The sequence below is a fragment of the Natator depressus genome, chromosome 5, assembly GCF_965152275.1.
Source record: "Natator depressus isolate rNatDep1 chromosome 5, rNatDep2.hap1, whole genome shotgun sequence".
In the NCBI taxonomy this organism is placed as follows: domain Eukaryota; kingdom Metazoa; phylum Chordata; order Testudines; family Cheloniidae; genus Natator; species Natator depressus.
The window spans coordinates 47,502,720-47,529,181 of record NC_134238.1 but is presented as its reverse complement, the minus strand read 5'-3'; the positions used below and the strand labels follow the sequence as shown (position 1 = coordinate 47,529,181).

The window sequence follows — 26,462 nt, the reverse complement described above, 5'->3', positions numbered from 1 at the left end:
GCCCTTTTAACAGCCTCTTGGGGAAGCAGACATGCCAAACCCGTGGAAAAAAACACAGAAATTGGGCTTGTTTTGGGCTTAATTGGCTTGTGAGTTGTTTGTTGGCTAGTTTTTGGCTTTAGCTTATTTGGCTTATAACTTGTTGCTGCTGCTTCTTCTTTTGGATCAGCTCCTGGCAAGCAGGGGAGAGAGCCAGGGGTACACAGCGGGCCCACCACAGTCCCAGACTGCATGCCAGGGGATCTAGTCACATAGAGTGTTGGGATTCTCGGGGATTGGCTTGGTTTGAAAGGGGATTAGCTTGATTTTGGGGTTATTGTGAAAGTCACGGTGCTTATTTACCCCTGAAAGTTGGCAACTGTGCAGGGAGGTCACGGCCTAGGGCACGCCAGGGAAGCAGCGGGCGAGAGGGGCCAGGCCAGAGCTAGGGAAAGAGCCAGCCCCCTGGCCTTGGCCCCAGCGCCTCCCTGGGCCGAAGCCCGGCCGCCAGCACCGCTGGCTGCAGGTACAGAGGGAGCCGGGCTGCGCCTCGCTGCCTCGTGACAGGTCGGAGGCGGAGCTCGGGGATCATTTGATGCGGTCCCGCCCGTGCGGCTCAGCACGCAGGGACAGCGCCAAGCCATGGAGCCAGCCCGGCTGTTCCTGGGGCTCCTGTGCGCCTCCGCGGCGCTGGCCGTCTCCAGCCTCCACCAGCGCGCCCCGCCGCCCGAGCCCCTGCTGCTGGAGGAGGAGCCGGAGCTGGGCGAGTCCCCCTCCGGCTCCCTCTGGCCTCTGCCCCGCTCGCTCCGCATCCTCCCGCGCCAGCTCCAGCTGGCCCCGGCCCGCTTCGAGCTGGTGCACGGCCCGGGCTCCACGGCGGGGCCCGGCTGCGCCCTCCTGCAGGACGCCTTCCGCAGGTGAGGAGGGGCCCGGCCGGCACCCGCAGGCCGAGCTGGGGCGGCGGCGGAGCGGGGGCTCGTGCTGCGCCCTGCATGGCCCGGCCGGGGCTGGGGGCGCGCGCTCCTGCAGCGCACCGTTGCTGTGGGATGGAAAGCAGAGCGACTGATGGGGCAAGCGCAGATCAACCTGCCAGTGGCCAAACGGCCGCCGAAAGCGACTTCCTTCCTCCTAGATGCAAGCAAAGCAAAACGGAGAGAAGGGGCATCTGCACTTTGAGCCTCTCCGGACTGTCCCTCGCCTGATTGTTTTTATAGGATCGCGGCTAACTGGGGGTGGGAATTAGCCTGACACTTCTGTGCCCTGGTTCCCTGTACAAAATTTCCCCAGCTCCATTGCGTTGGTCCTGGGCACTGAGGGTGGGACGGAGAGGCCACTACTCACTTCAGTGCTTCCTTCCCTGGCTTTGCTTCTTGTGCAGATATTACGAGTACATCTTTGGTTATTCCAAATGGCAAAATCAGGGTCAAAGACAGCTTCCTGCCGGAACAGAGTTATTGCAGCTTCAAGTCATAATTGGTTCCAAAGACTCTGAGTGTGACAATTATCCCAGCATCACCTCGAATGAGGCCTGTGAGTATCTGACCTAGTCTGAACTGTGTCTAGCTGGGGGAGGAAGGAAAAGTCCATTGGAATCATACACTTCAGCTTTCTGTAGGTCAGCTTTTTTTCCTTCCACAGCTATAAGAGCCATTCACAATTTCCTCACTAGTACTTGTTTTCCAAGCACACACATCAGCCGAATGTAATAGTCAGCAGCATATTTAAAGGTTTATTACAAATGAATCGAACAATAGGCTCACTCAAGCTGTTAAGAGACCTTGAAAACCTCTCACAGTCTCACAGCCTGACACTGATGGCTGCTTTTATAGCTCTGATGAGTTTTTTTTTACTTATTCTTACTAGATAAGTTGGTCAGTGACTTCTTCAGTTCACATTCCAGGTAAACAGGTTAAATGGTGGAACTCTTAGACCTTGTCTACGCTTCCCCACGCCTGTGGCGGCACATAGGGTACACAAAGCTATGTGCTGCAGTGAAAGGCAGGTTGTGTCCGTGGTCACTGGGAAATGCTCTGGCAGTGGGGAAAAGCTCTGATAGTTGGAGCCTTTACCCGCTGTCTCCCCCTGCCGGAGCCTTTTACCCCTTCTACAGTCTTTCACTATGGCGGGGAAAGGCTCCAGCAGTATGGAGGCAGCAGGATGCTACCCCGCTAAAAATAGCCGCGTAGACATGGGAGGCACTGCTTTGGTGCACAGAGAGCTGTGTAGGGTATATGCCCTGGGGTTCAGATGTGTAGGGTACTCTGCTCGCCTAAGCAGTGCCTCACTGTCTACCCTGTTGTTTATACCTTTGCTAGCTGGGTGTACGGTGTCTGTATTGTACATGCTGCCCAAGTGTAGATCTACCGCTAATAATAATTGTGATAGATCCTGTAGTAACTGACACTTCCCCATATCTAATTCTGCAGGACAAGATTTAGAAATATTCAGGACTTAAACATCTGTTCAAATTCTGGAAGATGGGGGAGGGATGGTTTTACAACTTCTTACTTACAGATCTACTTCCTTCTTGAAATCACTTCATATGCAGTTGTGGTAACCTTTCTTAGCATAAACACTGCAGTGTTTAAATCTCAAGAAATATAGGAAGTATTTACTGCAATAACTTTCTTATTGCAACATTGTACATCTACTTACTTTCCTTCCATTGGGTGAAACTTGTCCTTTTCAGTAACAAAATGAATTTTCATTATTAATAAATATACGTGTGCAAAAGGACATACACTAACGCAAAGTTGTAATAGTACAACACCACCACTTAAAAGCAGTGGAAGTCAGAGTTAAAAGTTGTTATAAAGAAAGGTTAGAATTTGTAGAGTCCTATTCTAGCACTATGTCTGTTACAGTCATTATTATCTTTTTGTTTAAAGTTAACTAATCCCCATTTTATCTTGTTGAGGCAATAACTTGTATTTTGTCCATTTCCATCAAAGATCAGTTAAGCGTAACAGAACCTGTGGCAGTACTGAAGGCAGAAAAGGTCTGGGGTGCATTAAGAGGTAAATTAACATTTTATATGCTGCTCTCTAAGGGTTTCAATACCTCAGAGTGAAGTATTTTGTTCCTGTTTGTATAATAAAAGCAAATACATGACAAGAAAACCATAGAACTACTAAAAGTGTATTCTGAATTGTATTTAGTAAACGAATGTCTTTGAGTGAAAACACCTATCGAGATTTTATCATACTGTTTAAGGTTCTGTTTTCCTATAACTTGTGGAAGAAGGATGTTGTCCAAATCCTTCTTAAACTTGAAACTGAAAACGAATGTTCACACTGAATCTGGAATTTCTTCCATTGTGTAACTTTTCTTTGCTAATATTTGAAAATAGAATTGGACTTGTCAGTATCTTGGAATTTTCTGGCTCATAAGCACAAGCTTAGTGAAATCCTTCTTTATTTTCTGGAGGGCTGTATGTATGTAAAGGTTTCCATTCCTTTACAAGGTTAATTTGGTGCAGTGGAGAAGTCTTAGTACACTTAAATTTAATATACATAGAATAGTGGAGAGAAGTTTACCTTATCTTCAGGATTAACAGTTTCCTCTTCCCAGTTAACGTAACTAAAGTTGGGTCTTGGAAGGAACTGAGATGCAGTGTACAGTGGAGAGGAGAATGTATCTCAAAGGATACCTGAAACATGCTTTTTAGCTACGTAAACTACAATAACTGGTGATGCTCCCATGTTTGACTGTGTTTTAGTGACATAAGTATTTGGATTGTTCTCCACAAACCTCAATCTCTTTGATTCTTCTAGGTTTGGAAACCTTCAGTCAGTTGGTCTATGAAGATGACTACGGGAGTGTGAGTATAGCTGTTAACTAAAAATCTGTTCTTGGTAGCAAAAGAACCACATGCTGCTATTGCTAAGAGACACTACTACAGATCTTCTCGACTAGAGGCTGCATTGATGATCCTCCCCATGATGTCTTGTCTTCCTAAATGGTCCTCTGAAGCTAGTTAATATAGACTTTTCACTTGATGTATGGTTAACTTAAAACTTCAGAGGTATTATCTATTTGAGCTATATTTCTGTACACTGCACTATAGCTGAACTTAATGGTACATTTATGAGAATCTGTTATAAAATAACATCTTTTTAATTCTTCAAATCCTGTTTGTAATAGTTCCTTATCAATGAATCAGAAATCACTGACTACCCAAGATTTGCTCACAGAGGAATCTTACTTGATACATCAAGACACTTTCTACCCCTCAAAAGCATTCTTACAAACCTGGTAAGTTGGCATTTTGTAATAATCAGTGGTTTTTTCTCAAATGTCTGCTCAGTTTTTGTTATACACCTTATCTTGACAAACTTCACTAAATCTGTCACTGTAAAACAATAACTTTATAAAATAATCACAGGTGGCTAATTGTTAAGAAAGCAATTAGTCCTAGAAACCTGGAGACATTAACAAATGCTTATTTCAATTGCTAGGCAACTTAGAATTGCCTAGGACTGTCTAAAACTATCTTGGTCTAGTTTCCTCTCTGTCTGGATATACAGCATGCTTTAACTTGTAAATTTCAATCTAAAGAGAAACTGATGGGGTGGATTGTCTGATGGAAATGCTCTAGATTTAGAACAGAGGGACTAACATCACTTGGCACAAATATTCTTCATAACTTTATTTAAATACAAATGGCTATGCTAACGGACCAGAACACTGAAATGTTTGGAGGAGCGTAACTTCTTCAGTATCTACATGCATACAAAGGTAAAGACATATTCAAAAACAACTATTTAAAAAATGAGCAGGAGCAGCAAAAGTTCTCTCTTACCATGTAGTAGTATCAAACAAGTTGAATTTCCCTAGTGGTAGATGGGATAATGTATAGCCCTTAACTGTTTAAGGGAGTGGGCAAATGAGCCCTTATTGAATTAATATTCATAATTTAGACCATCTCTTCAGGGCTATGGGAATAGAGCTATTGGAGGGGCAGTGTGGTTTGGTGGCTTGAATAAGTGGACTTGAAACAGGGAAATCTGGGTTCTGTTATATACTGATTTATTACGAGACCCTGAACAAATCTCAGTCTCTCTTCCTCCACTTCTCCCAACTGAAAGGGGAGATACTTGCCCCCCTTTGTGAAGTACTCCTGAGGTTTTAGTGAGTTTCTTCTGTCCACATCTGCTATTTCCATCCTGGTTGCTTCCATTATCCCCATACAAAGAAGAGGACAGCTGCTGTAGGAGAAGCCCCCGAAGTCCTGGCATCAGGTCCCCCTCTTTTGAGGAGTTGATTGATATCCCTTACTTCCTAATCAAACAGAAAGTGACCTCTGCATCTACATCGTGATCGTACAAAGAGGAAATTGGGCCGTGAGTTGAGGTGGGGAAAGAGATGAAAATGAAACAGACTAAATATTTTTAAAAGTTTCTGAAGTGTTCACAAATGAAATGGAATTAAGGTGTAGAACCACATTTTAAGTGGTTTAATTACTGTTTTAAGTAATAGTGACAGGTAGCTTTCCCGTTTATTGTACTTTACAAAGTGCAACCCACTTCAATGCAGTTGTTTTAACACATTCAACAAGGGTTTTTATTAAAGTTAATCTTGATGCACTAACATTCTGGATCCTTCAGGAGATCTTGTAATCTGATTTGCAAACACAAGTTCTTCACAGTGTTCAGAGAGAGCCATGGGGGCACAGCATTGAAGTTCATGGTTTCTGGCCTCCTAAAAACATTTTTCTCCCATCAAGCTGTCTCTTCTAACCACTAGCTGCACAACTGAGGAATGATGTGGATGCTCTTGACAACCTAGCTTTTCCAGATTGGGTGGTGTGTGTCTCTCTCCAGCCTATTGTATAGAGGCTGTGTCTACATGGCTCCTCTATTTGGACTGTGGGAATGTGAACTGCAGTATTCGATAAAGTGCTACACTGTAACTCCCTTGAGTGGACGCTCTAGGCACAAACTAAAAGGTGTCTAGTATGCATATCTTTTTAGTTTGCGCCTGCAGTATCCAATGGGGGCGTTACAGTGTTGCACTTTAATGCATATTGCAGTTCACACTCCCACAGTCCAAATGGTAGAGCTATGTAGACACATTTTAAGATTACTAGACTTTTTTCACTCTGACCTAATCTGAAGTTGAGCCTACCCTTTGAGGGTAATGCATTTAAAGGAACAGCAGTGATGTTAAACCTATCTCGAAGATTTCAGGTTCACTTCTTCAAACTGCTCGACGTTGCAGTGGAAAAGGGTATATTTGCCAATAACTATACTATAGCACACGAACACTGGGTAATATATCAGAGGGTAGCCATGTTAGTCTGGATCTGTAAAAGTCTGGATCTTAAAAGCGGCCAAGAGTCCTGTGGCACCTTATAGATGAACAGACGTATTGGAGCATAAGCTTTCGTGGGTGAATACCCACTTCGTCGTATTCACCCAAGAAAGCTTATGCTCCAATACGTCTGTTAGTCTAGGTGGTGCCACAGGATTCTTTGCTGCTTTTACTGGGTTATATGGTTCCCCTCCACGGTCCTGCAACGTGGTTTATTTGGTAGAGGAAATATGTACCTAGGATCATGTAGAGAAGCCTTTGAATAGGAGAATACATAACTTCCTCAATTCCTTATTGCCTTTTTTTTGTTGCTTTTTTAAGACTGAATCGTGTGCTTAAAGTCTTTTTCACTATTTACTGCAGTTTATCTGTAACAATTCTGATGCTTTTAGATCTAAGTCAGCTGGTATGTCGACTCAGTGTGTGTTTGACCTCTAAAATGCTTATTTTTAGGATTCTGTTTGTGCCCAGCAAACCAGGTGTTTGTACACTCAGTAATTTATAGACTCATGCTGCATATTCTGCAGCATTTCCAGTGAAAATAATACTTGTTCCTCTTTTCTCTGAAAGGGCTGACCTCTTAACATTCTAAGAAAGTTAGACAAATGTAAGTTGACTCTCTCTTAAGACTTACATTATTCTTAAAGCTTACCCACATATTTCTTGCTTTCCTAATGTTTTTTCTAAATGCACTAAGTTTGTAGCTGTAATACAGTGGTTCTCAAATGAGGGCTGCCGCTTGTTCAGGGAAAGCCCCTGGCGGGCCGGGCCGGTTTTACCTGCCGCGTCCGCAGGTTCGGCCGATCGCAGTTCCCACTGGCTGCGGTTTGCCGCTCCAGGCCAATGGGGGCTGCGGGAAGCAGCGCGGGCTGAGGGATGTGTTGGCTGCCCTTCCTGCAGCCCCCATTGGCCTGGAGCGGCAAACCGCAGCCAGTGGGAGCCGCAATCAGCCGAACCTGCGGACGTGGCAGGTAAACTAGCCCGGCCCACCAGGGGTTTTCCCTGAACAAGCGGTGCCCCTAGTTTGAGAACCACTGCTCTAATACCCTCCCACCTTCTTGCTTTTTATGTCCTTTCTGCTTGCTTTAAAACATGCATAACTTTCCTCTTATCTGTCTAGCTAAACTTCTGTTTGAATTCAGTACTAATCTTCCAGTAATGAATTATAGACAATTACCAGGTAAGTTAAAATACTTGTTCTATCATTAGTAAAGGTGGATAACACAGTTTTGAGAGACTACAAACGGTGTAGGTCTTAACTTGGCTTGAGAGAGAACCTGGAAAAGAGATGGCAACGTTTTTTTTTTTTTTTTTAATAATCCCCAAAGTGGGGAGCCCCATATATCACATCTAGTCTCAGTACTACACCTCCATATGGAGAACTTGTATTAATGTGGGAAATCTCAACTGTATCCAGTTCCCAGAATGTAAGTGTTGCTGCCAAATTAACTGAAAACATAAGGGGGAAAACCAATCCTGATGAGGAACCAATAGACAAAAATTCAGTTGCATGCAAAATAAAGTAGAGATGTAAAAACCTGTCGACTCTAGAATCCCTTGGCACACTGCTTGCATCTAAACACCTGGTATCTGGGGGGAAGCGGTGGTGATATAATGCTGGCTGACTATAGCACTGCATGAAGAACTAGCAGGATTTGGTGTGAAATTCAAACTCTTCAGTTTCTTAATTTGACAGCTGCTTTGCTACGAGCCAGTCAGCTAGAATCAGGTTGACTACCTGCAATGGATGGCGAGAGAGAGGAACAGTAGGAAAAACACCAAAAAGCATATACAAAATTCATTTAGGCTTCAAGAATGTGTGGCAGCGGAGGTGGTGAGGACACTTGCAATGCTCCATAAGGCACTACGGGATATTGCAGCTGAAACTAGAGCAGGACCAGTAGTAGCACCCTTCAAACAGTGATGCAGTGTCGGGGAAGCACTTAACTAAAATGTTAATCTTGCATTGTTCATTACAGGATGCCATGGCTTTTAACAAGTTTAACGTTCTCCACTGGCACATAGTAGATGACCATTCATTCCCTTACCAGAGCATCACTTTCCCCAAGTTGAGTGGCAAGGTGAGTCAAAAACATCAGTGGAATATTTGAATTTCTTGGCATGAAATCCTCTACAATAAAATATTTAGGTATCTGTCACATTTTGAAGTTCAACCCAGACCAGTGAGAGGTTGCATTTTTGCTTAATCTATAACCCTGAGTGCCTCAAAACACTCTGCTGCTGTAGCTCCCTGTTTGAACTCTTTCAGACATCATGTAAGCATGAACTAAGTGTCCGTGTTTTAAGCAGCCCTGGTTCAGCAAATCTGACTCCAGCAGCCTGCTTGTTACACCACAGCCACACACTGGTCTCCTCCAGCCTTGGTTATTACTAGCCAAATGACCCCCAACACACCCAAATTTCCCCCAAACCCTCTGCCCTGAAATGTCTAGCCCTCTTGTGGATCATTCAGAGCAGTAATAAGTAAGGCTACGTTTTAGTCATTGGTGTTTTTAGTAAAAGTCCTGGACAGGTCATGGGCAGTAAACAAAAATTCATGGCCCGTGACCTGTCCAGGACTTGTACTATATACCCCTATTACTTGGCCCAGAGTGGGGGGGATGCCGCGGGTGCTCTGGGGTGGCCTGGGATGGGTTGGATTAAAGTAAAACAAGTTTATTAACAGAAAGAAAGAGGTTTTAAGTGAGTTCAAGTATAAGGGATAAAGTCAGAAATGGTTACAAACAAATAAAAGGGCAAACGCATCTTAAAGTTTGAATCTTAATCTAGCAAGATACAGTCTTTGTTCAAGATGGTTTTCTCTCATCCGTGGTTGTCTGTCCAACTTTTTGCTGGCTGGCCTGGTCAGGACCCATCACAGAGGTCAAATCACTTGGTTTCTTTGTCTGAAAGTGAAGGATAACTTAGGGGTTCGCTCCCCCTCTCTTTATAGTTCAGTGAACCTCTGAAATGTATCTTCAGAAGGGTACAAAGGTGATTAGTTCCTGCTGAGTAAAGAAGCCATGAGGTCTGGAAAATAAGGCTCTGTGGTGGTTCCTCCCCTGCTTGTGGTTGCTACTGTGCAAATCCTCTCTTCCTGCTGCAGCCTCCAGTACAAATGAATAGCCCATTGAACTTGGGCCCCACCTGGTTTGGGATGTCAGCTACTTTCCTTTGTCTAGGAACTGACCTGCTTATCACCTTTACCTAGGCCCGGCTGTCTGTCTTACACGTGTTCTAGTAACATAATGGGAATTCATAACTTAACCATACATGTGAACACACATGCATTTTACAACAATATTAATAAACAGCGTGGTGTTAGTTTTCATGTGATACCTTCCAAGGCACATTTTGTACAAATATTATTGCATTAGTGTGTAGAGTGAGAGTACAGGAGTGTGTCGGGTCACAGCATGGGAACAGTATAAGTGATACATCTAGCTTCTCAACTGGCCTTGAAAAGAGAAACATTGGTTCTTTGTCAGTGTTCTCTTAAATTCAGCAGGCATCTGCAACACCACAGGCTTAGCCCAGTAAATGAAGGTGGTCTTGCACCATATACAGTTTTCACCCTAGTTTCTGCAAGGTGGGCATAAGCCTTGCCAATCGTGCATAATTCGCACATGCCAGTGGCTTCTCTGCAGTCTTCTATGATCCAACAAGCAGAGCCAATAGTGAGATCTTGTACGAACAGATTAATGTTCCAAAATATACTACAGAATATTCATACCATACTATGAAAGTCTCTTAAATGACACTTTAGTGTACATCATTATGCTGGTTAGTCACTAATTCACAGTGTGTCACCTTATCAGTAGTGAGGTTCTGCTCTACGCACACCACCACAAAAATTTGACCAAATTTAAATTTTGTTGGATTACTCCGTTATTGGAATTCCATCCTGTTGAGCCTAAGAACAACAAATATATCTCACCAAATTCATGCTCTTCTATTAAAAGTTGTTTGACAGCTGCTGATCTTCATATCAAAAAATCCAGTGGCAGTGCTTGGGGTAGAGGTTTGAAGAACTTATTTAAAATCAAGGCGGGGATTCCAGAGGGTGCACTTGAGTCAATTTTCCTGTTGCTGGCTACAGTCCGTCCTGCCTCTTTCCAACCTGCAGGCTGTGGGAGGGAGAGCATCTTGCCTCAATGACCAGTTGCATTTTTGTCAATGTCTGTTTCTGCAATTGAGTCCCCATTTGGCTACAACTCTGAGGCTTAAGATCCTGTTTGATAGCCACGAAGGGTCATGTTGTTGTCCGTTGAGAATTCACTTTGTGACTAGCATGTGCTACACCAAGTCATTAGCTGGAGGAGGCAGTACAGTGCTCAAACTCAGCACCATAAAATGGACACCATAGTTTCAAATCAGGCAGAGACGAAAACTGACAACCAAAGACATAGTAACTTCAAACTGACTCCACCTCTCAACTCAATCAGCCTTTTCCATTAATTTGGTCTTTCATGGGGCCAGCAAAAGGGCCCATAATGTTTCAGAACCAGTAAAGCTGGTATGACCAGATGGATGTGGGGAGAAGTCTAATAAACAATTACTTTGCACTTTGTCAAACCCATGACTCTTATAGGAACTGGCTTGTTCAAATCAGACTTTTTTGTAACTGGAAATCAGTGACTGATTTCATTTATTAAGCAAGATCTAGGACAGAACAAATCTCTTCAGGTGCAGACCATTTATTCTTATTGGATAAAAATACAGTTCTCACAGGGCTGGACTGCCAGACTTATTGGACCATAATTATCCCTGGTGTAATTGCACATTATTTGTGACTTGCTTTCAATCTGAGCTGAAAGGATTGCAAAATTTCAATGCTCTTTTTTTTTTTTTTTTTGCAAGTTCCTTGTATACTTTATAAACATTCTCTTTTAAATGTGAACATTTCACAGGGCTCTTATACCTATGATCACATCTATACTCCGACTGATGTCCGTCTGGTGATTGACTATGCTCGGTTAAGAGGCATTAGGGTTATCCCAGAGTTTGATAGCCCAGGACATACACAATCTTGGGGGAAAGGTAAGATCCATGTTTCTTTAACAAGGTTACAAAGGTTAATGCTTGTAATGAAGTGAGGCACAGAGTAATGTGACTATATGAATTACCACCCATGCTCAAAGCACATTATGAAGATTTTGAAAGACTTTTCAGTGAGAGGTAGAAGAATGATAAAAGCCCTGAGAAGGATTCAGTGAAGATCATGACCTTAGTTTGAGAAACAAAAGTGACATTGGAAGCAACTGAAATCCTATGCTAGGTACATGCTGAGCTTTCATTTCATTGCAGAGTGGATATGCACAAGTGCGGGCATAGGAAAGCGCATAAATGCCGCTGTATTTATTTCATTATCTGTGTGTGTTAGAATTTTCGGGACTCTTCATGACATGTTCTAGTCCAGTTGCTGTTGGAATGATGGAGATAGGGATAGCTCAGTGGTTTGAGCATTGGCCTGCTAAACCCAGGGTTGTGAGTTCAATCCTTGAGGGGGCCATTTAGGGATCTGGGGCAAAAATTGGGGATTGGTCCTGCTTTGAGCAGGGGGTTGGACTAGATGACCTCCTGAGGTACCTTCCAACCCTGATATTCTATGAGACAGGAAGTTGATTCAGCTTGTGGAATGCTATTACAGTGAGGAGTGGAGTCTCACTTTGTTGTTTGTTTGAACTTCTTATTAAGGCAGAGTTGCAATGGAATGTTAACCAGCTACATCATATATTACTTATTCAGGATCAGGTTAATATGAAAAGAACTTGGCTAAAGATTCTAGCTTACTTGCCGGGGAGCCTTCCTTCTCTGACTACATTAAAATACACCACATTTCTAAATACCTGTCCTCTTTTTGCCACTTTGGTTGGGTATGTATTTGGTGTGAAAGCTTTTCTTTTACAAGGACAGTCTGTTTTACCATACTACAGTTCTATTGGAGGAGAAGTCAGATTTTTCCAATAACGCGATACTCTACCAAAGCATAGATGACCACAACATAGGTCACTTGCAGAAGTTGGGGGTGGCAAACACCAGAGTAACACTTTTTAAAATAAAATACCAAACCCAATACTGTACAGGGCATTGAGATTATCTAGAATTGATGGAGGAGGCCATACCACTTGGCATTCCCATAGTGTCTATTTTATATAGGTTTTTATACTGCGATCATCACCAGAGCATCTGAACACCTTCCCGTAGTGCATTAAGCAACATGACTATGCATGTGTCATGTGTTGCTTATTCTCTTCTCCTCTCCCCAGAGGGAAAAGTGTGTGTGTGTGTGGGAGGGGGAAGCGTCTTGTTTGGTAAGGTGGTTGTGTGGGCTGTGTGTTTGTTTATATTCGGGAAGGCAAGGTCAAAGAAAATGTGCCTTCCACTTGGAATGGAAAGTCGTGAAGTTTGTTATAGTCCTTAGTTCCTTGGGGAGTTCATTCCACAGTCTTAGCCCCTGAGGAGGTTCTGTCTCCTGCACAGACAAGTTTAATCGTCTTATTGAGTGTTTCATTGTGCCAGAGGAGCAAAGTTGTCAACCACGGTCTTTGTCCTGGATCTTTAAACAGTCGTTTAGGTATCTTGGACCCAGGCTCTGGAATGCTTTGAAGATAAGGACTGAGACACCCTGAACTCAATTAGAATTCTGTGGGAAACCAGTGTAGAAAGCGGAAGTCAGGTGTGATGTGCTCAGAGTAGCCTGCGTTGTCAAGGAGATGCACTGCAACATTTTGTACTAGGTGAAATTGAGAGCTGATGGTTTCATGCCCAGGTATAGCCTGGCATCGGAGGATTTCATGTTACTTTACAGAGTCTATTGAATGAAGTCTGTTCTTCCTCCTGCAATGTAGGGAAACAGGCTCCATTTTCAGGTGGGGAAATGAGACGTGCAGACACAGTGACTTGACCTAAATCACACAGGAATCTGGCAGCAAAGCTGGGATTAGGACAGAACTCCTGATTCTTAGGAGTGTGCTTCGGCCACAAGACTGTCCTTTGTTTCTTTGCGGCCATTGCTTATAAACAACCTGGCACTCTTCTTGGGGGTGGGGAGAGGGTAACTTCATTAAAATGTTAGACCTGCATGTGCCCCCCGACAAGTACCCAGGAGCAAAGCTTTGGTGGAAAGCAGTTAGATGTGAAGCAGTAGGCGGTCCATAATTAGGAAGAGAGAGGAATAAGACCAAGAAGCTGCATTTGCTAAAAAGCTTTTTCTAAATCCTTAGTCTGGGAATGGTAGGTGCTTTTTCTATAGACCTAACTGTGACAGGTCAGGGCAACTGCACCCATATTTTCCCTCAGTGGTCCAGCAAAGTCACCCGCTCTCCTGGCCATCACTCCCTTTGGTGGAGAGCTGTCTCTCACCCCGGGCAGAAGGGAGTCTCTCCAGGCTGCACATTACCCTGCCTTCGCTCTGTATGTCCCAGCATGGACAGTCAGTCTAAACACTCCAGACTGCTTTCTCTTCAGAGACTGATAGCTGAATGATTGCTACAGATATGTTACTATGCAACACTTCCTATGCAAGTCTACTTTATCTTAAGGTAAAAAGCATTCCAGAGAAAACATATCAAAACCAATAAAAGAAGCAGTGTGCAAGCTAACAAGCTTACCCGAGATCACCCCACTGTAGGATTACTTTATGGTTACAAGTTCATTACAGCTTCAGCTCAGAACAAGGTCCTATGAGGCCCCATTAGGCCAAGTCCTTCCAGTCTTCCCCAAGGATCAGGGCCCTTCATGGGCCAGAGGTCTTGCCTGTTTGCTGGACTGGGAAGAATGCTTTTCTCTAAAAGTCTCTTCTTTGTTAGTCTCTGGAGTACCCAGTTTGAACTACAATATGTATGTATCTCTGAGGGGGCTTCAAGAGATGATAGCAAAGGAAGTATATTAGCATCCCCCTCCCTCCTAGAATAGGTACATACAGTGCCACAACACATGCACAATTACAATCTTAATACAAGGTATCCCAAAGGTATTTAACCCTAATTCAAAAAGGTTTAGCTTAACTCACCAAAGCTTGTTTTAATTCCATTAGGTTTATTCAGGACATTAGCACTGTCACAATAACCAAGAATGATGGCTCTTGGACTGATCTGTGGATGACTGGTTGCCTACAGAGTACATTCGAATGGGCCACAGAACTGAGTCTCAGTCTTCAAACAGGCCATTTCTGCTAGTTTTAGCTTGATCCAGGACTTACGGAGCAGCAGCAAAGATACATTTGGGCAACTAGCCTTAAGCATACCTTTCTGTGCCCCAGATGATTATTTTGAGTCTGTTGAGTGGCTGTTTGATCAATTGTGATCAGATTTGCAGATGACACTACAGCTCTGGAGGAGTGACAGAAGGCCAGAACCCCAAACTGTAAAGTAACAGAGTGATTTAAAAATAGTGGGTGTACAGGCAACAAGAAGAAAGTTGGTATAAAAATCCTACCGTTAGGGAGAGTACAAAATAGATGTAAAAAGCAATGGCTATTTCATTATCTTGTCTTAATATTGACATTTTCCACATAATTTTGCATTGGTTTCTGCAAGGAAAGTTTTCTTAGAACAGGTAGGTGACAAGGACTCCTGTCCTAAATTAATGAGGAGTCCTTGTGGCACCTTAGAGACTAACCAATTTATTTGGGCATAAACTTTCATGGGCTAAAGCCCACTTCATCAGATGCATAAAGTGGAACATATAGCAGGGAGGTATAAATACACAGCATATGAAAAGATGGGAGTTGCCTTACCAAGTCTGGGGTGGGAGGTGGAAAGTCAGTGCTAACGAGCCAATTCAGTTAAGGTGGAAGTGGGCTATTCTCAACAGTTGGCAAGAAGGGGGAAATCACTTTTGTAGTGCTAATGATGCCAGTGTAGACAAGGTGGCCCACTTCAAACAGCTGACCAGAAGATGTGAGTATCAGCACGGGGAAATTAGTTTTTGTAGTGACCCATCCACTCCCAGTCTTTATTCAGGCCTAATTTGATGGTATCCAGTTTGCAAATGAATTCCAATTCTGCAGTTTCTCGTTGGAGTCTGTTTTTGAAGTTTTTGTGTTGAGGAGTTGCCACTTTTAAGTCTGTCATTGAGCGTCCAGGGAGATCGAAGTGTTCGCCTATTGGTTTTTGAATGTTACAATTCCTGATGTCAGATTTGTGTCCATTTATTCTTTTGCGTAGAGACTGTCTGGTTTGGCCAATGTACATGGCAAAGGGGCATTGCTGGCACATAATGGCATATATCACATTGGTAGATGTGCAGGTGAACGAGCCCCTGATGGTATGGCTGATGTGGTTAGGTCCAATGGTGGTGTCTCCCTTCAATAGATATACGGACAGAGTTGGCACCGGGGTTGGTTGCAGGGCTTGGTTCTTGGGTTAGTGTTTTTGTTGTGTGGTGTGTAGTTGCTGGTGAATATTTGCTTCTGGTTGGGGGTCTGTCTGTAAGCGAGGACTGGCCTGTCTCCCAAGGTCTGTGAGAGTGAGGGATGTCATTTAAGATCCTTGATGATGCGCTGGAGAGGTTTTAGTTGTGGGCTGTAGGTGACCGCTAGTGGCGTTCTGTTACTTTCTTTGTTGGGCCTGTCCTGTGAGTAGGTAACTTCTGGGTACCCTTCTGGCTCTGTCAATCTGTTTCTTCACTTCACCATGTGGGTATTGTAGTTTTAAGAATGCTTGATAGAGATCCTGTACGTGTTTGTCTCTGTCTGAGGGATTGGAGCAAATGTGGTTGTATCTCAGAGCTTGGCTGTAGATAATGGATCGTGTGGTGTGGTCTGGATGAAAGCTGGAGGCATGTAGGTAGGCATAGCGCTCAGTAGGTTTCCGGTATAGGGTGGTGTTTATGTGACCATCGCCTATTAGCACTGTAATGTCTAGGAAGTGGATCTCTTGTGTGGACTGGTCCACGCTGAGGTTGATGGTGGGCTGGAAATTGTTGAAATCCTGCTGGTTGAAATCCTACAGTGTTAATAAGAAATCTGCAAAAATGGTCTGAAGTGGATGCGGATACCCACGGATATAAAGCGGATTTGCAGGGCTCTACCCATCCAGGGATGCATCAGAATCCAGTTTTCCAGATGGTAGCCTGTTCTGTAAATATTTAGACATTAAATTGGACATCAGGAAGTCCTGAGTTCTAATCTTTACCCAAACTCCCTCTGGGGTCTTCATTTAACTCCCTCTTCTTTTGCCGATTACATAAAGTAGGAATAATACTTAAACCAGTTTTGGGCGTGCTAATATTTGTAAAGCATTTTGTCTAATAAAAGAACTAGAAGTTTTGCATATCCTCTTAATTGCTTCCTTTATTAGGTCAAAAAGACCTTCTCACACCATGTTTCAATGGAGAGCACCAGAGTGGTTCTTATGGACCTGTAAACCCCATTTTGAATACAACTTATCATTTCATGACTGACCTCTTCAAAGAAATTAGCAGTGTATTTCCTGATGCCTACATCCACTTGGGAGGAGATGAAGTGGACTTCACTTGTTGGTATGATGTGACCGTTCGAAGCATAGAGGCTGGTGCATCTAAAATGTACCTAAAGTCAGCAATTACAGCATTCGGTTCAGTGATGCATATGGAAAGTAATGTGGCTTTCCCTGTTTGACGTAAGGGTGGGGTCTCGTGACTCGAGGTTTCTTCTAATCATAGCTACATAACAAGATGCATTATAGGGAGAAGTGTTTGCAACTTCTAGGAAGTGAAGGGACTAGAGTGGGGCTAATTCTATCTAGCATGGATGTTTGTTGTTTAGATTAAAACATTCAAAGTAACGTTAAAGATGCTTTTATAAAACTAATATGGCAAAAGGGAGCTACAGCCGTGCAGAAAAGTGGTATATGAAATAACTCATCTAATCCAAAAAATTGAATTCTTAATGCATTATGGAAACTGAAAAGCAGCTTCTTCTTAAATAAATGGACTTTTTTCTTTAAAAACCTGCCTTTCCTCCACCTGCCCAACTGGGTTTAAAAGGATAATAGTACAGATAGCTGTATGCTGTTAGTTTGCAGTTTAAGTTACTTTAAATGGTAGTGAGCACTGAATATTTTGGGGAGTCTATAAGTAGGAGTGACTGTTAGAGAACTTAGCTTCTGCAACCTGCCTTACAGGCATGGTTCCAGTGGAAGTAAGTTGAAATCAAACAGTGTCTGAAATGTTTCAATTCTAACAAACTCCACTGAAATTTTTTCAACCAGCTCTACTAGAGTCTTCCTAGAATTGGGAACATGGAGTAGGGAAATTTCTGAAAATAAGTTAGACTGTACTAGTAATTTAACACTTCATACATACATGCATATTTTAAAATATCAACATGATAAACTTAGGCCTGATCTAGAAAGGATTTAGATTTATCTACCTGCCTGCTGCCCCGCCCTGTTCCTTGGCAGCCCACCCCGCAGACTGCCTTGGAGAAGGGGACCCTAAGACTTCTGGACAGCCTGCCAGATGAATTGCCCCAGATCTGGGAATCCATGCCTTTTGGAGAACTTTTTCTGATTTGGAACAAAACTCAAAGTTCAAGTTTTGAATTACCAAAATTCTCTGTAAAAAGGAATTGCTTTTCTCTGCCTAGCCTTACACTCTGGGTTGTGACATTTGTCTTGCCTCATCTTGTGCACCTACAATGGGATATCAGTAGCGGTAACACATAGCGAGCAGTCTTGTGCTAAGTAAAACTCACATTACTGAAAACTGGGTTTGGGAATCTTTGTAAGGAATCAGAATTACACTGCTAATATTTTCCCCTCTTAAGGAAATCTAACCCTGACGTGACAAAGTTTATGATGCAGCAAGGATTTGGCGTTGACTATGCTAAACTGGAATCTTACTATATTCAGAAGTAAGTAGTTTTTCACTTTTGCCAGCATATTTAATAAAACATATTTTTTTCTTTCTGCCCCGTCCTTTGCCCCACCCTCAAAAAATTGTCAACCCTAAAAACACCTAGTTTGTTAGAGTGCATGTGTGATGGAGTGCGGGGGGGCTGAATTACAAGAACACCCATATTTTTCCTTTTCAAAGGTGGAGCATGAAACTTACAACTTTGTGGTGTAGTGCAGCATTAACATTCAGGTGCTTCCATGATCGTGATAAGCATGCTCTAAATACGTACATTGTATATGTCTTGTCATTTAAATGCCTTAAACCAGAGTTGACTGTTTAAAATTTTGGTAGAAGGACTCAGGTGTGACCTTTGTCTCCCTTAACATTTTTGAGCTAACTTATTCCCTTAAAAAAAAAAAAAAAACTAAAAACCCCACCCCTTTGTAGCAATGAATCTCTGGCTAAAGTCACCAGTTTGCATTAATGCTCGTGAATTTCCTGACAGTATGGCCACTTCCCTTTCATGTGATTCTTAGAGCTCGTGTCTTGTGTAAGGTGGATGGGTGAAGGACAAGAAATGCAAAGATCAGGCTCTCTCTTAGGCCCTCCACAACACTGCACAGTGGGCTGAGAGCCTGTTATGGCATAAACATCACACAGGCTCAGTATTTCTGCAGTAAAATCAGGTGATCTAAGACCTGCCATTCTTAACTGTAATCCTATTTTATTTTAAAATTCTAGAATCTTGGATATCGTTTCCTCTGCTCACAAAGGATACATAGTCTGGCAGGAGGTATTTGATAAAGGAGTAAAGGTAAGATCTGACAACTGGACAAATCACTTAACACCACAGGACTGCAGTAGGCTTGTAAAATGCCTTGGTAAAACAAGTCTCTGAACCTGCAAAGGTTTAGGCATATGAGTAGTTCACTGACACCAATGGGGTTGTACAGGTGCTGAAACTTTACAGAATTGGAGCCTAACTTGATTCATAGTCAGAAAGGACCGTCATGATCATGTAGTCTGATCTCCTACACATTGCAGGTCACAGAACCTCACCCACCCACTCCTGTTATAGACCCCTAACCACTGGCTGAGTTACTGGGAAGTCCTCAAATCATGATTTAAAGACTTCAAGTTACACAGAATCCACCATTTACGCTAGTATAACTTGCTGGTGACTCATGCCCCAGGCTGCAGAGGAAGGAGAAAAACTCCCAGGTTCTCTGCCAATGTGATCCAGCGAAAAATTCCTTCCTGACCCCAAATATAGAGATCAGTTAGACCCTGACCCTTCAGTCAGACACCTGGGAAAGAATTCTCTATAGTAACTTGGAGCCCTCCCCATCTAGTCTCCCATCACCAGCCATTGGAGATATTTGCTACTAGCGGTTGCGGATCGGCCACACGCCATTGTAGGCAGTTTCATCAGACCATCCCCTCCATAAACCTATCAAGATCAGTCTTGAAGCCAGTTAGGATTTTTGCCCCCCACTGCTCCCCAGAGTTAAAATGCTAGAACAGGAACTTTACCAAGCTTCTTTCGACAGCACTTGATTTGAAAATGATAGTCCTAAGGACTTCAGAACTTCTTGGTAGGGGTGGGAAAGTCCAAAGAGTAATCTGTTTGTCCTGGGCTCTGTGATCTATAATTTTGTACTCTGAAACTGCATTGGAATAGTCTGATATCTGAACTGGGAGTTAAAGTTTACTAATAAGCTACTTTCTCTTTCATCCAGAGCAACCCTAAGGCATTTACTTTTAAAAGAGATTGTAACAAAATGAAGTCTGGAACATATATTTTTAAAAAAATCACATTGATATACCAAATCCAAGAACTTAATTTTAGAGAATACTCTCATTTCTGTAGAAAAAAAACCCCAAGGAATGGAAATCTGACATCTTTGAAATACTGGTCTTACTAAAACAAACCCTTTGTTTGGAACTAGACTCAGGTATTCAGTGATTAAACTAATTGCAAAATCATGTGTAGCCATTTACTTATGTTAGTGTGTTTTCTTATTTTTCTAGCTAAAACCTGACACAATAGTTGAAGTGTGGATAGGGAGTTTGTATACTGTAGAACTAAGCCGTGTAACAGGAGCTGGGTTCACCACTATCCTGGCAGCCCCCTGGTACCTAGACTATATTAGTTATGGACAGGACTGGAAGAAATACTACAGCGTTGAACCACTCAGCTTCACTGGTTTGTTAAACTGTTTTTAAATTACTCATTTCTATTTGGATAACTGCTTGTATGTGGCTCTTCTGTGTGCATGAATCTCTCTTATGAAAGTCCCTGGGCTACACAGAATATGTCTACACAGTGTTTCGGAGCCTGCAGGAGCAATCCTCCCAGCCTGGGTCAATAGACTTGGGCTACAGACACTGCCACTCCAAAAATAGCTGTACAGACAGCACTTTGAAGTTGTGGCTTGGGGGAGGAAGTGTCCAGGTGGCTCTTTTTCTGGGTCACTAATACAATATAAAAATATGCAGTTATTTGCATTATGTTCTTACATCCCCCAACTAATACAAAATTCATCACAAGAGAACCACAATAATGGCCAAATAATTAGGGTTTTTTTTTTTTTTTTAAGGGCAACTGCTTTTCATAGTTGCAGTCTTCACATCCGTACACCTACCCTTTTTACGTAATCAAAATATTTACTGGTACTTGAGTGCACTTCATGATACATAATGATTCAATATGGCTTCAGAAACTTAACTAACATGTAAGACTTCATTTAGTTCATGCTAAACTTGTGATCCTACCCTAGACTGTGTTAAACGTCTGATGGCTGTGATATGTTTAAAACGTGCATGTTAGGGGGTTTGGGTTTTTTTTGGAAAATCTACATTCAGCTATCAAAGGTGAAGTTTATGCCTGTCAGCTGCACCTGGAGTGAACAGTTAATTTCCATGCTATTTTTGTGGTTTGAATACAGGATCTGAAAAGCAGAAAAAGCTGATGATAGGTGGAGAAGCCTGCCTTTGGGGAGAATTTGTGGATGCAACTAACCTCACACCAAGATTATGGTAGAGAACTTCTTGATCACTTTCAGATTTTTTGGAAAATGTTAACCGTCATGAGGATTGAATTAATCCCACAATCTACTTAGAATTTAAAGCCAGAAGGGTCCATTAGCTCTTCAAGTCTGATTTACATATCACAGGCCATTAAATTTCACTGTTGTCCAGGTTGAGCCCAATAGTTAGAGCGCAACACAGCATTTGTCCTCAGACTAAATGGTTGTGTGCCACAGGCAGAGTAAGAAACACTGAGGTGCCATTAATCCCTGGGGATGGATTAGGTGAGATGCCCAGATGATCCTAGCAGGTGATCCATGCTGCAGAGGTAGTGAAAATCCCCCGAGTCCCTGCCAAGCTGACCTGGGAGAAAATTCCTTCTTGAGTCAGATGTGGCAATCAGTTTGACCATGAGCATATGGACAAGACTCACCAGCTAAGCATCGAAGAAAAAGAGGATTCTCTGTACCACCTCAGAGCTCTGACTTACTCTGTCAGATGTCCTGTATCCAGCTGTGGCCAGTCCCTGATACTGGAGAGGAAGGCTAAAAACCCCAGCCTACATCTAGCCAATTGTGCCTCAGGGGAAAAATTGCATCCTGATCTCTGCAGGTGCAGCAGCTGAAGCATGAGATTTGATTAATCATTGTCAGTGCAGAGCTGCAAGTGTTATGAGCATGTTGAAGGCACTGCAGAGCTTTGTAGCTTTCTTTGTTGCTAATATTGGTCAGTGTAAAAAACTTTCCTCTGGGCTCAACCCCAGTATTAAATTCATTCTATTCTGGGAAATAGAATAAATTCTTAGACTGAATTGAATGTCTTTGCACAGGCCTCGAGCAAGTGCTGTTGGGGAGAGGCTCTGGAGCAGTGAAAATGTGACTAACATAAAGGATGCTTATAACAGACTAGTGAAGCATCGTTGTCGCATGCTCAGGTAAGATAGCAGGAATTAGAGTAACCCTCAGCTCCATGATTCATTAGAACTAATGCATTTCAATCCACTATCAAGTATGATTGTAAAATACTTATTTGGAAACAATCCACTGTCTTGTTTTAATGCATTTATCTTGCTGTCTTCAATTCTAAGGTTTGCATGGAACAGTTACTTAACCAATAACTGTAGATCTCTCTACTTAGTGGTACCTCTGCATAGTCACACTTGTCAAATGCACTGAGTTTCAGGAGCTTTCTAGAAAAGCCATACCTATTGGGTCTGTACAAACTACTTCATGCTACCAAACACTCAGCCAAGGTCACATACACGGAGGTCATGGGGTCTAAAGAGAAATCTCCCTGCTCTGAGGGTTCTAATTCAGGCCAACTGTGTAGTGACAAAAATTTCTGGACATTTTCCTCTGAAAAGAATGCTCTAGTTTGTATAAAGTCCAAAATAGAACTGCTGAAAGATGATCAGTAGCCGCCTTATTTATCTACAAATCTAGGGATTGAAATGCACTGCACATTATTTCCAGGTATTTCTAAACCTTTTTATGGCTGATTCAGACTCTTTCTTACCGAGGGACAGATAAACAACTATTACCTGCTGCTTATGATATGCAGCCACCACAGCCAATATGTAGCATAAAACTACAGTAGATTATCCAAATGGCAAGATTTGGAAATGACTGTCTCCACCACAAAAGTACATGTCCTTTCAGTAAGCTAGCCTAAATGCTGAAAGAATGCCATTTTTTTAAAAGGTGAAGAGTCCCAACTAATCTCTCTCTCGCAGAGGACAGGGATAACAGAAGCTACAGCCAGCAGCTGGAACTTGATTCCCCCAGGACAGTCTTCCGGACGAGTAGTACCATACATTAGGCCCAGTCTAAATGCGCTGTTGCACTAGCTTAACCCCAAGTCAATTAAACTCTTAAGCTAGTGTAAACCCTTGTGTGGACACTTATTTGAAGCTCACTTAAACAAATCAAGTTGAGGGGCTAGAGAAGGGTTTCCAGGTTAACTAAATGTTTTTAAACAGTTTTTAGTTAAATGAGGGCCTTTATGCCTTTCCTCCAAAGATCTACAGTGCCTCTCATTAATAATGAATCCCACCTTTGCTCTGAGCAGGGTCTTGTAAAGGGATGAGGGGGAAATGAACTGTATCTCCAACACTCAGCATAGCATGGCCATAGATTGACTATTTTTCTTTATAACAAACATGCTCTAGGAGATAACAAATGCAGCAAAAAACCAGAGTTTGGAGAAACTTGTCATTTTTTAAGGCCGGGTGGATAAGGATGGAAACTTACCTGAACTTTTTATTTTCCAGTGTATCACCTGTTGTTGGCATAGATGAAACTTCTGCGGAAGTGTCAGATAAGGGAACTTCATTCTGTCGCTGGGTTGTGTCAACAGTAGCGATTGTGCTGTAGATTCAACCTCCTTTTCCTGACCTACGTGGATTTTGCTGGCATACAAATCCTCACCTTGAGAGATCTTATTTTAGACAAAGCCACCTCTCAACAGCAGGACTAGACTAGTGGAGAGTGAGATGCCTCTTTCTGGGTTATATTTTGATCCCAGCATTCCTCATATCAGCCCCTGCCTGCTGGGGATAAACCAACTGTGAACACAAAGGAAAAACCACCATCCTCCTTTCCCTTTGCAAAAAACCCCAACTTTTTGAAAAGGAAGTGTGTGCCTTGTGCTGAATGTTCCCATCACAGACTGCTTTTACAGAGCATGCCTGAAGCTCAGAGCCAGGAGGTGTATCCCACAAATGGGGTCATGCAGAGGTTACTCAGAACTATTTCTCCATGTAAATGATCTAAACAAATTTAAACGCTACCACTAACGGTCATGCTGAGATGCCACGGTGCTGGAGGGAGGAGGACTTGACAATTGCCAATAGTAAAGTTACCACTGTAAATGCTCTTAACCAGGGATTTAATTGAGGTAGTTCCTACCTATTTACTGTTCCTGCTCTTTCTGGGTGGCTGCATCAGTATCTGACTCTTCAATTAAAAAGAAAAAGTTGCAGCCCTTCTTATTCAGAACGTGACCTGGTGTAGTGCTGAGGCTAGAGGAAGCCAGTATCTTGAAGACAATCAGTGCCCTGCCCTCCTCAACAAGCGAAGGAAACCACCACACCAAGGCCTTTACAGCTGTTGCAGTGGTGATATGGGGCAATGGCTACTGTTCAGAGCCAGAGCTGTAACTCCCTATGTAGGAAAACAGAAGTCAATGGGCCTGTAGGATTGGCAGCAGAATAGCTGGACCCCCATTCCACAGAGTTGGGAGATAAGAGCCATGCCTTTTATCTAGAATCTGTCAGTGCAGAATCAATTAAACCTGCTGTAGAGGTGTGCAAGATTTGATTGACATACTGACTATGCCATTTCTTTCACTGTAGCTTTGAAGCTTAATTTAGATGCCAACAATATTGCACCATTGATCATTTTAGCAGAGATTATAAATACCACCACTTCCCATCCCCAAACTTTCTTCAAACCATACTGCACCCACATCTTATTTGCACAAATATTACTAAAGTATTATGTAGAAGTCAAGGATCTACTGCACCATCAAGTCTGATTTTAAGACCTCACTATTTCCTGCACAGGCTGCTACCCCAAAAACTAGAATAGCCTTAAAAAACTGAAGAGGAATTGAGTGGGAATGGAGTGAATCTGACAGACATTAATGCTATACTGGGACAGGGGTCTTGTGCACCAGACTATTTCAGCTGTACTATAAACTGGCCCAAAGTAAAATAACTAAAGCTACATATAAAGGCAAAATGTGATCTATTTTTATGATTCTCCTGCATGCTGCTTGTTTTCAAATGGCAGCAAGGCTATGCTGAAGCTCCTCCAACAGTATGGAGCACCCTGTACTAAGATTTAGTATTCACTATAACTTAGGCATTGGAGACCATTTTCTAATATGCCGGTATCTCTAGTTAGACCTCAAACAGTAGCATACTTCATAAGCTAAGTGTGACTTTTAAAGCTCATAATGGGGCCATCTTTTCATCCCCTCAGTAAGTCATCCATTATTTTATTGTCTTGACTGACAAGTTCTCTTACTCCTTGGGCCTAATTTGCTCTGTAAGCTAGCACTGTCTCATCTTACTATTTGTACTACTAATTCCTTATTTATAAACGTGCACGGTATAAGACAGTTTTTCTTTTAACAGACGTGGAATAGCAGCTGAACCCCTCTTTGTTGGGTATTGTGATCATGAAGCTAGAGGTCTGTAACTGCTGCAGCAAGATTTTACCGAATTACCTGAAGTGTCTTTGTGGGAAGTGAATTTACACATTCAGCACCTGAAATTTGCACTGAAAAAAAAAAAAAGAAAAAATCCTGACAGTTTCATAGATGTTTTAAAACTATAAAAGTTGATACTAATGCAATAATAAATCACAGTAGATGTACAGAGAATCAAGGACTCATCTACTGAAATCTCTGTAGTTATGCTGTATATATGTAGCAGGTTTTATTCCTATTGAACATGTATAATTCCAAATGGCAGCTACCAACACCTGACGTAGATATCACCATCCATATAGCTGTCAACTGGAATTCTTCACTCTACAATCCTTGAGCATGACCATCACAATGAGATGACTGACAGACCACTCAATGTTGGGCAGTAGAGGACAACAGAACACTGTGCCTAGAGGCTCAGAGCTTACAATAAACTAGCATTAAGTGGTAAAGGCAAGTTATTTATAGAAATGTGTGACCATAAGGGATATGAACAGTACACTTTTGATAAAGCACTTAATCTGTTACAGCTGTATAAGTATTATGTTAGCAATACAAGCTTCCTCAAATGTACTCTGGATAGAGTATGAGGGGAAGAGGAAAGTAGTTCATTATCTGTGTCTAATTAATCCTTAGTCTGCTACCTCAAATAACCCAGAGGTTGCAAAGAACTGGAATGAGACTAGACAATTTCAAGTAGACAAGTTCTGATCCCTAGTGACCCAGAGCTGACTGGCTAGAGGATATACATTACCGTAAATCATTCACTTACTCTTGAGGGTCATAGATTCATATAAGCTGGACTTTGCACTTATACATAATGCTAGCAGCAGAAACAATTCTTTCTTCAAATAAGCGTAGCATTATTGGGCACAGATCTTTTGTGGAAAGATCCTGCACTTAACCAACATTCCCCCTTTCCACAAAAGGTTTTTGTCATATACAACATTCTTCACTCTATCTTTAACTAAATTTGTTTCAGTAGTTAAACCATGATGCCCAAAACTACTATTTGCTATAGCCATGTTGGTCCCAGGATATTAGAGATACAAGGTGGGTGAGGCAATACTGTTTATTGGACCAACTTCTGTTAGCAAAAGACATAA

General features: G+C 42.4%; 1 protein-coding gene across 1 annotated transcript; it reads left to right on the top strand.

Annotated features, from left to right (window-relative positions):
• Positions 1-582: 582 nt before the first annotated feature.
• Positions 583-25,489, top strand: HEXB (hexosaminidase subunit beta). Its single transcript, XM_074952722.1, has 14 exons — positions 583-896; positions 1,358-1,509; positions 2,931-2,996; positions 3,753-3,799; positions 4,123-4,233; positions 8,271-8,372; positions 11,202-11,331; positions 16,596-16,776; positions 18,044-18,130; positions 18,856-18,928; positions 20,146-20,320; positions 21,063-21,153; positions 21,974-22,078; positions 25,283-25,489. Exons 1-14 carry the CDS (start codon positions 622-624, stop codon positions 25,344-25,346), a joined length of 1,659 nt encoding a protein of 552 aa, XP_074808823.1. The 5' UTR covers positions 583-621; the 3' UTR covers positions 25,347-25,489.
• Positions 25,490-26,462: the final 973 nt, after the last annotated feature.

Coding starts and splice junctions, on each gene's coding strand:
- HEXB (XM_074952722.1), top strand. CDS start 622: ATGGAGCCAGCCCGGCTGTTCCTGGGGCTCCTGTGCGCCTCCGCGGCG. Junction 3,800..4,122: donor ATGAAGATGACTACGGGAGT/GTGAGTATAGCT, acceptor TGTTTGTAATAG/TTCCTTATCAATGAATCAGA. Junction 11,332..16,595: donor TACACAATCTTGGGGGAAAG/GTAAGATCCATG, acceptor TTCCTTTATTAG/GTCAAAAAGACCTTCTCACA.